Source organism: Amorphotheca resinae, assembly GCF_003019875.1.
Source record: "Amorphotheca resinae ATCC 22711 unplaced genomic scaffold M430scaffold_8, whole genome shotgun sequence".
Lineage (NCBI taxonomy): Eukaryota > Fungi > Ascomycota > Leotiomycetes > Helotiales > Amorphothecaceae > Amorphotheca > Amorphotheca resinae.
Genome location: NW_020194478.1, coordinates 1,623,504 through 1,637,690, shown reverse-complemented (window position 1 = coordinate 1,637,690; position 14,187 = coordinate 1,623,504). Strand labels below are relative to the sequence as shown.

At 48.8% G+C, this 14,187-nt stretch overlaps 4 protein-coding genes across 4 annotated transcripts in view; 1 reads left to right on the top strand and 3 right to left on the bottom strand.

The window, feature by feature from the left end:
* Window positions 1–1,021: 1,021 nt before the first annotated feature.
* On the bottom strand, window positions 1,022–2,405 carry M430DRAFT_35994 (hypothetical protein). Its single transcript, XM_024866846.1, has 2 exons — window positions 2,095–2,405; window positions 1,022–2,038 (listed from the first exon to the last, which is right to left on the bottom strand). Exons 1-2 carry the CDS (start codon window positions 2,315–2,317, stop codon window positions 1,164–1,166), a joined length of 1,098 nt encoding a protein of 365 aa, XP_024719911.1. The 5' UTR covers window positions 2,318–2,405; the 3' UTR covers window positions 1,022–1,163.
* A 963-nt stretch (window positions 2,406–3,368) lies between these two features.
* On the bottom strand, window positions 3,369–5,370 carry M430DRAFT_124205 (hypothetical protein). Its single transcript, XM_024861904.1, has 5 exons — window positions 5,157–5,370; window positions 4,604–5,103; window positions 4,036–4,552; window positions 3,865–3,974; window positions 3,369–3,809 (listed from the first exon to the last, which is right to left on the bottom strand). The coding sequence occupies exons 1-5, from the start codon at window positions 5,323–5,325 to the stop codon at window positions 3,432–3,434; spliced, it is 1,674 nt and encodes a 557-aa protein (XP_024719910.1). The 5' UTR covers window positions 5,326–5,370; the 3' UTR covers window positions 3,369–3,431.
* Window positions 5,371–5,937: 567 nt separating this feature from the next.
* M430DRAFT_20606 (hypothetical protein) lies at window positions 5,938–8,132 on the bottom strand (the record flags this gene model as incomplete). Its single annotated transcript, XM_024864332.1, has 3 exons — window positions 5,938–6,108; window positions 6,161–7,875; window positions 7,931–8,132. 3 exons carry the CDS (start codon window positions 8,130–8,132, stop codon window positions 5,938–5,940), a joined length of 2,088 nt encoding a protein of 695 aa, XP_024719909.1.
* An 859-nt stretch (window positions 8,133–8,991) lies between these two features.
* M430DRAFT_43545 (hypothetical protein) overlaps window positions 8,992–14,187 on the top strand; it is a gene marked incomplete at its 3' end in the record, with an annotated part of 12,843 nt that continues 7,647 nt past the window's right edge. Inside the window, exons 1-8 of the mRNA XM_024867628.1 lie at window positions 8,992–9,096; window positions 9,169–9,188; window positions 9,239–9,265; window positions 9,320–9,335; window positions 9,469–9,644; window positions 9,698–10,037; window positions 10,513–10,772; window positions 10,855–12,672. Coding sequence (XP_024719908.1) covers window positions 9,024–9,096; window positions 9,169–9,188; window positions 9,239–9,265; window positions 9,320–9,335; window positions 9,469–9,644; window positions 9,698–10,037; window positions 10,513–10,772; window positions 10,855–12,672 — 2,730 coding nt within the window. The 5' untranslated portion in view covers window positions 8,992–9,023. The remainder of the gene's footprint in view (window positions 9,097–9,168; window positions 9,189–9,238; window positions 9,266–9,319; window positions 9,336–9,468; window positions 9,645–9,697; window positions 10,038–10,512; window positions 10,773–10,854; window positions 12,673–14,187) is intronic.

Sequence of the window (14,187 nt, the reverse complement as noted above, 5' to 3'; positions counted from 1 at the left end):
GCCAGCCAGTCCAGATCACCACCAACGCCCAATACCCACCACCTGCGCGGGGCAGAGGAGGGCCAAGATATCGTGTAAAACAGCGCAGTTCCGGGTCTTGAGCTTTCAGTGACACAGGTACAGTAGAGGACCCCTCCAGCACCGCAGAGCATGGCCATCATTGGACAATGGACCTGACGTTCGCATAAGCTCTGCGCCAGGCCCAGCCGCGCATGTATACTGGACTGTTGGTGTCAACGGCAACCAAGAACGCATCCGGCCCGCCCCCCCACATTCGCCATCGCTGCCGATGATGAAGTGATGCAGAGATGCAGAGATAAGAACGATTTGCTTCCAAAGCAGGGCCTTCTCCGAGAGCGATAGAGCGATAAAGGGATGAGGCCATAAGCGGAACGATTGACACCATCACTCTGCTGCAGCTTGATCATCCATAGAGACAGAGTCCAGATGACAATCCATCCCTCCGCTGTGTAGATTGTCCGAGACAAGCCCTAAATTGCATCACGCATCAACAGGGCGGAGATCTCGCGATGTTGCCATTCGCACCCTGCAAACGCGTGCTTCGCTTACACACGACGTCGCAAGAAACATCGTCGTGGTGGGAGGGAGGGGCAGTGGGAAACTCGAAGCCATTTTCTCGAGACTTATTGATATGTGCTTGTAGAGCCTCACCATGTGGAGCGGTAAGCTGCGTGAATGCCTTCATTGCTGAAAGGAACTTGTGCCATGAACATGTTCACAGGCGTGTCGATAACAGCGGCATGTGGAAGCGACGGGATCACGTGTTCCCCCTGAGCCCCTGAGCCCCTGAGTCCTGAGGTTGGGCAACCTGTGGTGGAGGGCATCCTGTCGCCGGAAGCAGGTTCAAGATTGAGACACGGTCTTTCTTTGCCGGGTACAAGGTTTTGATTTATATACTTCGGGAGAATTGAGTCGGCAGTTTGTTTTCCCGCCCGAGTGTCAGCCATTGAGTCATGTGGCGTACGGTTTGCCCGTTACAAGTATCACAGAACACAAAGTGTCTTCGGATATGAACATATGTATAGACATACGACGGGCAGCTTAAGGCCCTTTGATGGAGCCAAAGAGGCCTCTACATTCCAACTCTACAATAGGCCCAGTATTCTGAGAATCCTAAATCAACTCGAAATTTCAACTTCTGATCAAGCGGCGGCAGTGGCAGCCTGCTCCCGTAAAGCTTCCGTCCGGCTCTTGCTCTCGGGATCAAAATACGGCTTCTCGCCGATGCTCACAGCTCGTACCCCGTATCTCTCGCCCTGGCCTTCAATATCATACGTGGCAGTATGGAACACTGAACGATTATCCCAGATCGCAATGTCGTTCGGGCTGTTCCACTTGAACCGGACCTGCAAGTCATGGTTATCCACCAGTAGTCTCAGAAACCAGTCTAGGAGGGCCTTGCTCTCCAGTTCCGTCAGACCGTTGATGTGCCCCACATGGCCTCCGACGGGGAAGATACTCTTCCAACCCGTCACCGGATTCGTCCTCACGACCGGGTGCACCGCCTTGAGGTCCTTCCCCACATTCTCCGGACTACCCCTCTCTTTGTCATAGAGGCTAAAGCCCCCTTTCGCTGCCGCGTTGATGAACCCTGGCTGCTCGAATGTCGCAGTCAGCGTCTCTAGGAACTTTTGATAGGGTTCCGAGATCCGATCATAGATCTCATATCCGCTAGCCCACAGCGTGTCGCCGCCAGTCTTTGGTAGCTTCTCCAATCGGAGAGAGGAGTAATCCGCGGGGACGGGCTCGAACGCAATATCTGAGTGCCAGGACCCGGACTGCTGCTTCTTCGGCGCAAAGTTATTGTAAATTCTCTTGTTCAGCTCGGAATCAATGGTCGAGATCTCTGGGTCGGTAACGCGATACCCCTCCCTCTCACTGTTCAGGATGGGGTGTATGTGCAGACCGGAGGTAGAGGGCTTCCCGGAGAGCTGCCCGAGTCTGTTGACTAGCTCCTTTTGGAGATCGGCGGTCAGGTTGTTCTGGGCACGAAAGAAGACCACCCCGCGCTGGGAGACTGCTCTTGTCAGACTGCATTCATGTGATGAGGAGTACCCGGGGAAGGAGATATACTGGTCAAGGCTAGCTCTTTGAGAAGCTCGTCCGAGTTTGGTGCTTGAAGCCAGGAGACAAGGTTGGCGTGGGGGTATTCCCGGCCAATGACAGGCGTGAGCTCAATATGTTCAAATTGATTGAGAATGCCAGAACTCTTCAGCCATGGCTTCTCGAGGGAGGCCTTGCCTGGGTGGATGGGGATTTCGGTTTGGGGTTGGGCTTCGGTAGCTGAAGGGGCCATGATTGTAGGCTTTGCTGCTGGACGGGTGGTTTTGGGGGACGAGGATGGATGATTTGTGCTATGGTCTGGAGAGAGAGGGAGCTCGATATCATAGAAATGAAGTCTCGATAGATTAAACATAGAGTAAAGCACATCTATATATCTTTACTGCCAAAAGAAATGGACTAGGATGAGGGCAACCCCACCCCACGAGGCTGCACGTTGTTTCCCCCCCTTGAACCATCCGCAAGCGGAGGACGATGCCATCCTTGGCAGCTATGAGTAGGGTCCTGATTAAAGGGCCGAAACAACGCTTATGTGGTTGAATGGTGTCACTTCCTGCCCGCATATTGGAAGTTCGTAAGGCCCTGGTCAACAAGGCTGACCTCTTCGGTGATGTGATCATCGCACAACAACACGCCATAGTATTCGCCATCAGGACTTAACCAATACGCAGACAACCGACAAAGGTACCTAAGTTGACGCGTAATCGTGATATCCTTGTTGGAGAGGCTTCCGGGTCGCTGGACTTTTAGAATGTACCTACAGAATACTGTCATATCCCGTAGAGACAATCTAATCTGGGCCGAGGCATCAGAGAGACCAAGACATATACACGCTTCACCATAAATCAAAGCCTGCAATTGGAACTAGAATTCCAAGCTCTTCTTTTCAAGTGCTCAGTGGGGTGGGACTTCCCAGTATCGACTATAGGCATCGACACCATGTGGTTAATGGAAGAGTCGGATCGATATCACGAATAAAGCAAGCACCGGTTCATCCCGAGTCGCTTGCTGGCCCGCTACCCCGCACTTGCTGGGAGCGGACACGGGATCGCTCGAGCCCGTCAATTATTAGGTATGACAACATGGAAGGTAAGATAACATCTCTGGAGGTACATATCGAACATCGTCGGTCATGAAGTGCAATCCGAAGCGTAGTCGTCGGCTCGCTTACAAGTTCCAGGTAGCCTTCGCGGTTCGACGCCCCTCTTTTAAGCGAGCCGATAACTACTCCTATCTACGGTCCTATCAAGAAATCTTCCGGAGCGCTTGTGCGCTCTTTTCCATGTCGAGATAGGGGAGTCGGCAGTGTACACTATAATGAGTAATTCTCTACTATGGTATAGTGCAGCTCAAGTTTGACCCTCAGTAGTATGACCAACATACTCCCTCCCCTCCTCAAAAGCAATAACCTCCTGCGGTCCCTCGCTCTCCAAGATATATCCCAGTTCGCACTTCTCAAACCTCACTCTCTCCCTCACATAGCCCAAATAGAACGCATCGAACCTCTGATCTAACGCTTCTGCTAATGTCCTCACATCGCCCGCGGGGTGGATGACGGACCAGGGATCGGTGCATGTGCGTCCTTTGCAGGATTTGGTTACCATGAGGAGAGCATCTAGGCGCGGGAGGACCTTGGAGAGGGGGAGGCCAAGGATAAGATGCATGTGCGTAGGAGAGGTAAAGGGCGCTGCGGATGGATGGATATTGTGCAATTGGTAAGGATCGGTCTGTGGATTCGTCAGTCAGCAAATGGCCTTGATGATCAAGAGAAGTGGACAGTACAGTTAAATCGTAAAGTTCATGTTCGTTGGTACACCAGACTGAGTAGTAGATATTGTAGTTCTTTCCTATCAGTCGGAGAGCTTTGTAGGTGTTGTTACTGCCATATGCCACTTTACATCCAAGAATTGTCAGCATCAACTCATCAAGCAGGGGATGAATCGGATCCCTTACCAACTTTCCCATCGTCCAACGAAAACCCGTGAATCCCCTCGGGAATACCTCTCCCCCAAAACTCGACATTTACATGTTCCTGCCGTGTTGTCTCCTCCTCCAGAATGCGATTCTCATCTAGAGGGATCGGACTCCCATCGAAATCATCCCTTTTCCAGTCACCACCTGCAATCTTTAAAATGGTAGGGGCTAGATCAGTATGAGCGGTCACAATACTCGCTTCCCCGACAGGCACGCCAGGCCCTTTGATTATCAGAGGAACGTTGATATCTTCTTCAAATCCACATTCCTTTCCAGGGTTTAGGCGATGTTGAGAGATGTGGTAGCCATTGTCAGTGGTGTAGATGATATATGTGTTGTCCAGAATTCCGTAATCCGAAAGACGAGTTACAAGACCTTCGATTAATTCGTCGACTGCTTGTAGGGCCTGGAGACGAGCACGGTAGAATTCGTCATTGTACGTGATGACTTCGTCTGTAAGCTTTGTGAGATGTTTGATCCAGGAAGCTCCTCCGGGCTACTTGTCAATGAGCTTGGTATATCGAGAAGGGAGAATCAGGATACGAACACTGTCTGGATTGAAATTCGCTGTTCTTGGAACTTTCGCATCAGGAAATAGATGTTTGTGTCTCTCGGCAGGAATTGGTGCTGTCATATGTATATCCCCTAACGGATCACCACCACTCTCAGAATACTCAAGTGTATTAGGATTCACGTTTGAATGAGGCGCCACTGGGGCAACTGTCAAGAAAAAAGGCTTCTTTGAATGCACTCCTTCTTCAAGTAGTCCGTAGGCCTTTTCAGCTAGGACATCTGTTGAATAATGACCTTCGTAACTGACTGGGGGCTCCTGGTTCCTTTGAAACGTTGCGTTGAGATAATCATAGGTATGAGGATCAAGTAGGAAATCCGAGGATGTCCAGCCAGCGGGGCGTGGTGAGTTCCAGTTCGTGATCGTATGAGCATTGAAAAGCTTCCCGGTATAATAGGTGCTGTAACCAGATTCCTGAAGCCATACAGGGAGGTACTTTTCATTGAATCCCTGGGCCACAAACTTTGGGTAGCCACCTATCAGGCATTCATTAGCCCAATTATTACACGGAATAAACCAGAGAACTGACCGTATGGAGGAAAGACATCTGTAACGTTCGTGTTGTGTGCATTCCTTCCTGTCCATAACGTAACACGTGATGGACAGCAAATTGCAGTAGAACAGTAATGGCGTTTGTAAAAGGTCCCGCGGTCAATGACATGCTTCTTAAGCAATGGCATATAATCCACGGATTGCATGTGTAAATCCTGATCGTCTGTTAAGACCAGGATGATGTTTGGTCTAGCATCTGGTTTGAGCGGTATTTGCTCCAATGATCTGACCGAGACAGCCAATGCCATCAAGAGGCCGAGGACGCCCTTCATCATGACCTTAAATTTATATTCAACAAGCAATCTGAGTTTGCAGAATGGTAGATGTTTATACAAACAAACAATGAAGTATACGATAATTGATGTTCTGGTGCGGGGAGGTGGGGCAGTTCCTCGATTTATAAGGGATGGCGTGATGACGGACGAAGATGGTTCGCCATTCTCGCATCCCCAGCCGACGTAGATCGGCAGGAACATCAAGAGCAAATGTCGCTGCCCGTGTTTTGGTCCGATCCGACTTGTTGGTGGTGCCCAAATGGAGTTGAGCATGTTACAATGATGCGGTCGGTTAGATTTTGATTCGATCTTCGTGACTTAATACACACTAACACTCTCACTTGGTGGAGCACGCGAAAGGCCAGACGCGGATGTACTGGTGAGTAAAATGAATAATCGAGCTTCCAGATACGGGTCGTTGCTGGAAAAGTGATAGATACAGAACTGGGTGAGGCTCAAACAAGAACTGGCCCTTTGACAACCCTACTCGATCCTCTTCTTCCCCTCCTCCGCATTTGTATATCTGGCCGTGCTGAGTGTCCTATCGTGTCTAGTCACCAAGTTTCCAATCACTTTATCCTTCCTCACATTGCTAATTGCCTCTTGATATCCCTCTGTAGCCCATGGTCTCGGATTGAGTTTTGGCCAATTCACCTGTTACTCTTTATTAGCTCTCCCCCTGTTACCAATGAAAAGCGAGACTTACGTATAGCATCCCATTACTATAAATGAAATTCAAACACCAGCCACCAACCACCAACCAGAACAGGATAAATATCCTCACAGGTAGGATTGCCGCATCCGGCAATTGTCTTGTGAATGTTCCTACCAAGACAAAGAAGATGCTGAATGCCAGGATATAAGGAATGCTCTGAACCAGCAGGGGCCTCGAATCCACGAAAACTTGATTTGCGCGTGGCAGATACGCCCCAAGGAAGAGATCGAATGCATCCTGTTTCGGTCCATCCATGAAATTATTCTTTGCATATCTTGTGATCGAGTTCTGAAGATCTTGGAGCGCACCAGCCTTAGTACGTTTGCCCGTACGTGTGAAATCTGTCTTGAGTGCCCCAGTGCCCGAGTAGGATCTTGAGACCACGTCTGCGTTGTCGGCCCATAATTTGCGGAAGAGGATCTCAAAGTCTTCGTCGGAAGTAAACGTCTGGCCACGGGGGAGTACACCTAGGTCGACTAGTTGTCGATTGAGTGCGAAGCGCGCGAGCATACTTTGAACGACGTTGGTCCGGTCAAGACAATCCATACAGTTTGTGCGTACGACACTAGTTTGGTGATTGCGGACCTCGAGACGGCCTTCAAGATCAGCTGGCATGTCGACACCACGGAAGTATTGTTGCTTCTCGAGAGCATCATTGAGCTGGTCTAGCAAAAGTTGTGCCCGATGCCACTTAAGACCTTTGGTCTCATTGTGGAAGTCAAAATACACGTAATGGAGTCTGTCCATTGTCTGGTGTCGGCCGCTGGGCTCCACCACGTGGAATTTCTCATCTGACAACTGATCTTGCTGGGTTCGCTCCGAGGGTGATGAGACAAGAAGTTTCACCATCTGTTCGTAGGCATCCTTCACCCGCTTCTCCCGGCCTTTCTGGTTTACCAGATTGACCAAGTAGTTGTCCCCATAGAGGCGAATCTGTTCATCAAAATGAGCCTTAGCTGCTGAAACAGCAGTCTCAACTCCTCGAATCTGGAGCTTCGGTGTGTACTTCAAGTTATTGATCTCAGCCCAGTATACAGGAACACTCCCCCTGGTCTGGACGTATGACATGATCTGGACTTCTTTACCCCCCGAGCCACCGACCTTGCCATTCTGCATCCCACCCCCGCCAGCAAATCCGCCCAAGCCACTTGTGGTATCATTCAATATAACAATCTGTTCTGTCTCATTGAAGTTGGAAACGTGTCCTTGCTCATCAATGCCTCTCGAGAAATACCTCGTACCAGCTCGATGTCGCGATCGCCGGGTAATGAGAACGAGAGTCAGAGGAGTGGAATTTATCCGGGTTGTCTGAATTTCAAGCATCCCAAACATTACCGGCAAGATGTAAGGATCCACATCGGGTTGGTGGCCATGATGCTGTCTGGTTCCAGAACTTCGGAAATCAATCAGATCGGACTGGATGAACCTATTCCAGAAGAACCTGTCATCGGCCCTCTTCCATAGCGGCTGAGATTGATCCAATTGTGACTGTCTCTGGAAGGTGTTTGTAATGTCGAACGAGTATGAGAAGTACATTGGTCCCGATTTAATGAAAGTCTTAAGCAAGGCTAGGTAGGTGTCTTCGTCTGGGTCATGGAGGGGCTGCTCGCGCAGTGGCAGGAATTCTGTCGCAATGACTTTGTAGATCATGTGCCCCTTCAACCGTCCCATGGGCTGTGCCTTTGTAATCACAATGATGTACTTGTCTAAGAGCATTCATTCAGATCTGTCCAATAAGGCTGGAATCGCAACGATACTTACCCAGTCGCAACCTGATCATGCCTAGAATGCCCGCGATACTGGACACGCGCTTCCCTCCCAATAATGCCCCATCGTTCAATCGCAAATCACCGGTGGGACGGTCGACAACCAACGTCGGCGCTGATGGTGTCGAGGGCGAAGTGAAGGCATAGTGCGACGCTGATGCGTGGACGTTGATGTCTCGGAACGGTAGGGAGGTCATGATTCGGGAAGCCGGTGGCAGATAAACTGCAGCTTCTAGGAGTTGTGTCTGCTCTGGTATTCACGAGTTCATTGAAACGAGGGGCTGTAGTTGGGGGCTGTTGTTATGTTGTCTTGTTGTCTTGATCCTGTTGGTAACTCTAAGCCTCGCGCTCCAAGTAAAATAAACCGTGGCGAGACGGGGCTAGGAACGCACCTGCATCGATACGCGCACGATAGCGCTAGCCCTGTTTCGGCCTCCCCCGTTACCCCGTACCTAGGTAGGTATGTTCTGAAGCGGATATGGGCAGAGATAAGGATGTGTCTTCCTTCCAATACGAAGACGTGACAAGACTTTGGCAAACGTCACAACTGTATGGTCAACTATTTCCAAGAGAAGTGGTGAAATGTACTTGGCTATAATATTTCGTCGTGTGTAATGCTTGAGACGGGCTTTCACTGAGCAAACAGTCGACTTTCGAGAATGTCTTAGACCTATACTGTCAATTCTTATGTTCGGATTGATTGGTGCTTGAAGTTAAACAGGTGGTTAATATCAACTCCTATTGGAGGTTTTTGACCAGGGTAAATGAAGAGGGAGGGAACGGTGAGTACTAATAGGGAGGAAAGAGAGCTGCGATACCTGGTATTCAACCTAAATATAGGCACTGCATCTATATCCGCCCCCAGTGCAGGTTTATTGATTGGGTTGTGTGGCTTGAATTACATCACGTGCTCAGCCTTAGCTCTCGCCTCTTTCCCCGACAGTGTCACCTCTCCATCGTGAGGTCTACCTAAACAGCACCACCTCCCCATCCGATCGCTACCACTCCTCCCCTCGAACGCAAGCCTCGAAGCCAGACCTTACATAAAATAGGCCCCTCAATTTGAATACCCCTAGGTTCGTTCCGACATGGCTGCCAGAGCTCCAGCACCAGTCCGCGGAGGAAATACCCGCTTTGCCCAGTTCAAGCTGGTATTGCTAGGTACGTTATTCTCTCCGTCTTCTATACAATGGATTACGATTTGGTAGAAATAGAAGGCTGATAGCTGTCCAGGGGAATCCGCCGTGGGAAAGGTACGCCTTTATCGTTCAAATTGGCATACAGGGACTAACATAAACATCAGAGCTCTCTCGTTCTGCGATTTGTCAAGGTCAGTACCGATGGCCATCTATTGTCTGATTCCTATAGCTAATCTATAATATAGGATCAATTTGATGATTGTGGGTATTCCCGGCGCAACTCATCCCCTTTGTCTTTGACCCGAAAGATGTTTCTCGAACCACGAGCGCTATGACGATTCTACATATATATACAATCCCAGATGGGAAATACTGGCGCTGACTCTATCAACAGACCGTGAAAGCACCATCGGAGCCGCTTTCTTAACACAAACAATTTCGCTCGATGACACTACCACTGTGAAGTTCGAGATATGGGACACAGCAGGCCAGGAGAGATACAAGTCACTGGCACCGATGTACTACCGAAATGCTAATTGTGCTGTGGTGGTCTATGATATTACACAAGCTGTAAGCGGCTCGTTATCAGGCGCTTGAAATCATAACTGACGTCTCTTGGGTAGTCGTCGCTGGATAAGGCGAAGCAGTGGGTGAAGGAGCTCCAAAGACAGGCTAACGAGAACATCATTATCGCTCTTGCGGGCAACAAGCTCGATTTGGTCACTGACCAGCCGGACAAGCGCGCGATCTCCACCGCAGACGCCGAGGCATATGCAAAGGAAGCCGGACTCCTTTTCTTCGAGACTTCAGCAAAGACCTCAGAGAACGTCCGAGAATTGTTTACCGCGATTGCGAAGAAGCTGCCATTGGACCAGGCTGGCCCGAGGAATCCAAGAGCGGGTGGACGAGCAGGCGTGGAGTTGCGAGCCGAGTCGGCTGGAACACAAGGAGGCGGTCCCGCATGTGCATGTTAAGGGAAGTTGTCGGATTTCTGGAGTAGCGGGTATTTTTGGCCGTGGTAGACTCCTATCATGGTCGAGCTGTTATAACGACCTTTCCTATGAGACACCGTCGTTTTCGTATGAAGTTGCTGGGCTGAAAGACCGCTGCATCATACCTGCGGTCATTCGACCTTCACGAAAGCAGTCTTTTAATACCTTCATGTCTGTTAGTTCTCGTAGCCAGGGTTGGTTGGGGCAGGGGTTTCCTGCCAGGCGTGTGAGGGTCTTTAATTGAATCGTTCTGCGGCATTTGCGATGTAAGATATGCTATAGAACAGTTTACAGAATTGCATTGGCTTCTTATTGAGAAGGGTAAATAAAGTGAAATGACCTGAACGCGATAATTCAATCCATGATTAATTATCCAGACGCTGGTGGAGAGAGTATTGTGGTGTATAGGCTCGAGAGGAGTTGCCGACTTGCTGAGTGAGACTGAGTTGAGGCTGGAGACTACTGCATCATCGCTCCTAAACCTTGGCGAGGAGCTTTGCGAGCTCGGTCCAAAAACGTTCCAGCATTTTCCGACGACGCGCCTTACAACATCACAAACCCAACCACTCTTTGTCGCTCAACGCAGCCCGTCATGCTGCGAGCTTCGATTCGGTCGTCGAGGGCCATTGGTTACAAGCCCAATGTAACCAGTGCTGCGCGGCAATGGCACGCGTTACAAGCTGGCCGGGCGATTTCGGGTCAAACGGTACGAGCCCTGGAAGAATTCTCCCATCTCAGGTGGTCAAAGGAACGATAGACTGGATGCTAACTATTGTTTGCGATTCCAGAGAAGTTACGCCGATAAACCAAGCATCGCAGACTCGACCCCCGTTGTCCTTCCAGGCTCTGCCAGTGCCAGCACAAATGAACCGCCGCCTCCAGGGCCTGTAGCAACCTCGTTGAACTCGAAAGCAGCATCTCCTACGCCATCCACTCCTTCTGCTTCTACAATCCCACCGCAAAACGTTCCTCTCACGCCTCCTCCGCCGGGAAAAACAACTTCAGGCTCGCCGCCGCCTCCATCTCCTCCTCCACCCAAACCGAAGAGAAGACTCCGCAAGTTCTTCACCACACTGCTTCTCCTTTCCACACTCGGGTTTGGTGGAGGCGTTTACTATTCTAGGGTCAACGATAACTTCCACGATTTCTTTACGGAATATGTTCCATTCGGCGAGGAGGCCGTGCTTTACTTTGAGGAGAAGGAGTTCCGGAAAAGATTCCCAACCATTGGGAACCGAATCCGCCCTAGAGACACTGGTGAACAAGTCAGGATACCGAGTCAGAGCGGTGTGTCATGGAGGGTATCTGAGGACACTTCTTCTTCTAGACATGCAAACGCCACAAAGCCAGGGCAGAAGCCTGCAGAGGCGGTAGCTAAAGCCGAATCAGATCACAGCAAAGCACCAACAGAGGCTCCAGCAAAGCCTAACCACCCGGTCGCAAAGGAGGCAGCACCAGCTCAGAAGTCGCCCGAGGCAGTCGCTTTTGTAGCACCTGAGGTGGACCAGCCCTCCAGGTTCCCTCCCGAGGTCACGCGCATTGACCCCATCAATATCGAAGATGCTAAGGAGCCTCTGGTTCAGGATTTGGTCAAGATTATCAATGATATTATCGCAGTTGTCAATGCCGACAATGAGAATTCCAAATTCTCTACCACCATTGGCAAAGCAAAGGACGAAATTTCCAAGGTCGGAAGCAAAGTCAAGTCTCTGAAAGCCGCCATTGAAGAAGAAGCCAATGCCAAGGTTCAAGCTTCACACGCAGAATTTGACAAAGCCGCTCAAGAGCTCGTCAAACGCATCGAGAGCGAGATGGCGAGTCAGGAGGCTCGATGGAAAGAGGAATACGAGACTGAACGCCAAAAGCTCCAACAAACCTACGAGCAAAAGCTCAAGGCCGAGATTGATCGAGCGAACGAGGTCAATGAACAACGTCTCCGCAACGAGCTGCTTGAGCAAGCTGTGGAAATGAGGCGCAAATTCACCGCCGAGGTTAAGGACCGCGTGGAAGAAGAGCGCAACAGCCGTCTGGGCAAGCTCAGTGATCTTTCCAACACTGTCAACGAGCTTGAGAAGCTCACCACGGACTGGAACTCCGTCGTTGATGCCAACTTGAAGACCCAACACCTCCACGTTGCAGTCGAAGCTGTACGCGCCAATCTGGAGAAATCTCAAGTTCCTCGACCATTCACCAAGGAGCTCGCAGCTCTGAAAGAAATTGCCTCCGACGACCCCGTTGTCAACGCAGCAATTGCATCTATCAACCCAGTCGCTTATCAACGTGGAATTCCATCCCCCGCACAGCTCATCGACCGATTCCGTCGGGTTGCGTCGGAAGTCCGCAAAGCTTCTCTCCTCCCCGAAGACGCTGGTGTTGCATCCCATGCTTCAAGTTTGGTACTGAGCAAGCTCCTGTTTAAGAAGAAGGGCCTTGCCTTGGGTGACGATGTAGAGAGTATCTTGACACGCACAGAGGTTCTCCTCGAAGAGGGCGATCTGGACGGTGCGGCCCGGGAAATGAATGGCTTGAGTGGTTGGGCAAAGACTTTGAGTCGAGACTGGCTTGGAGAGGTGAGGAAGGTACTTGAGGTGCAGCAGGCGCTGGATGTAAGCCCCCTCCCCAATTCATTTTGTGAAGACAGTGGAATCATGACTAATCTATGACAGGTAATTGCTACGGAGGCAAGACTGCAGAGCTTGAGAGTCGAATAAACCAGACGAAACATTTCCTTTGTACAGAGGTCGAGCGCGGCAACGGGCTGCTGGATTTGTAGAAAGTAGGTATAAAATAGAAATGTATTTTACTCTGCACCCACGGAGGCCCCTGTTTGAAAATGAAGTGATAATCGTAAGATTACTGGGCCATCATTCCACCTGGATCTGGATCGAACATCCATAATCCATACCCTGCGGCATATCTTGGATCACGAGAACAGCGCTGCATAGGTAACTCGATATAAAGATTAGAGCAGCCAGGTACGGCAAACTATGGCTTTCACCAGGATATTACCTACCTATGTATGCTTCCTCGTGGTTGGAAGACAATTCTCCGCCGACCTCAAGCTATAAAAACCTCCCTTTCTTGGCCCTTGATTCTAATATCTCGGGCAAAATTGACAAGTCTAATTTTAGATTGTGTTTTGCAACTGATTCCCAACTTGATAAAGAAGAAAGGCTAGCAAGCTAGCAAGCAGGGCAGATCGTCAGTCATAGATATACGAAAGATACCTGTGCTAGTACAGGTTACTCGTGAAGAAACGTCGGGTTATATATAGGCTGCGCAGAAACCTATGGGTCCCTACTAAATAGGTTAGGTACCTACCCTATAGGGTAGGTTATAGTAAATAAGACCTAACCTATAGGTCCCTAAATAAATCTACGACCTAACCTATAGGGTAGACCTAACCTATAAGTATAGTATATCCTAAGGTACTAAGGTACCTTTATACTTACGCGATACCTAAGGTTATAATTATTAATTAGTATAAGGATTAGTATAAAGATTAGTATAAAGATTAGTATAAAGATTAGTATAAAGATTACTTAGATTAGTATAAAGATTAGTATAAAGATTAGTATAAAGATTAGTATAAAGATTAGTATAAAGATTAGTATAAAGATTAGTATAAAGATTAGTATAGTTATCCTAAGTTTAAACGATTATAAAATAAATAAATTAAAATAGTTTTATATATATTTATTTTAGTACTTAGGCTTTACTATCCTTAAGTCCTTACTTACTTTATTACACGATCTAAAATAGATCTTTTATCTTATAATTCCTATACTTGTTTCCTTAGTATATTAATACCCTTAAGAGTTTCTAGCTTAGATCCTAGAGGTAGAGTTAGTAAAACTAACTTTACGCTATTACGATCTTTATTAACTACTAGCTTAAGAATGTCCTTATCCTTAAGGTCTTTTAGTAGATCGTAGATTAACAGATCTTATATAGTATTCCTCTTCTTATACTTTACTATTTATATACTACGTATTTTATATATAGATATAAAGAGTACTTAAGTATTATCTTAAGCTATAGAACAAGCCTATAAGAGCCTTTTATATATAATAGTATTAAGGCGTCTCTATATCTATAGTGTTTACGCTTAATAGCCTAGC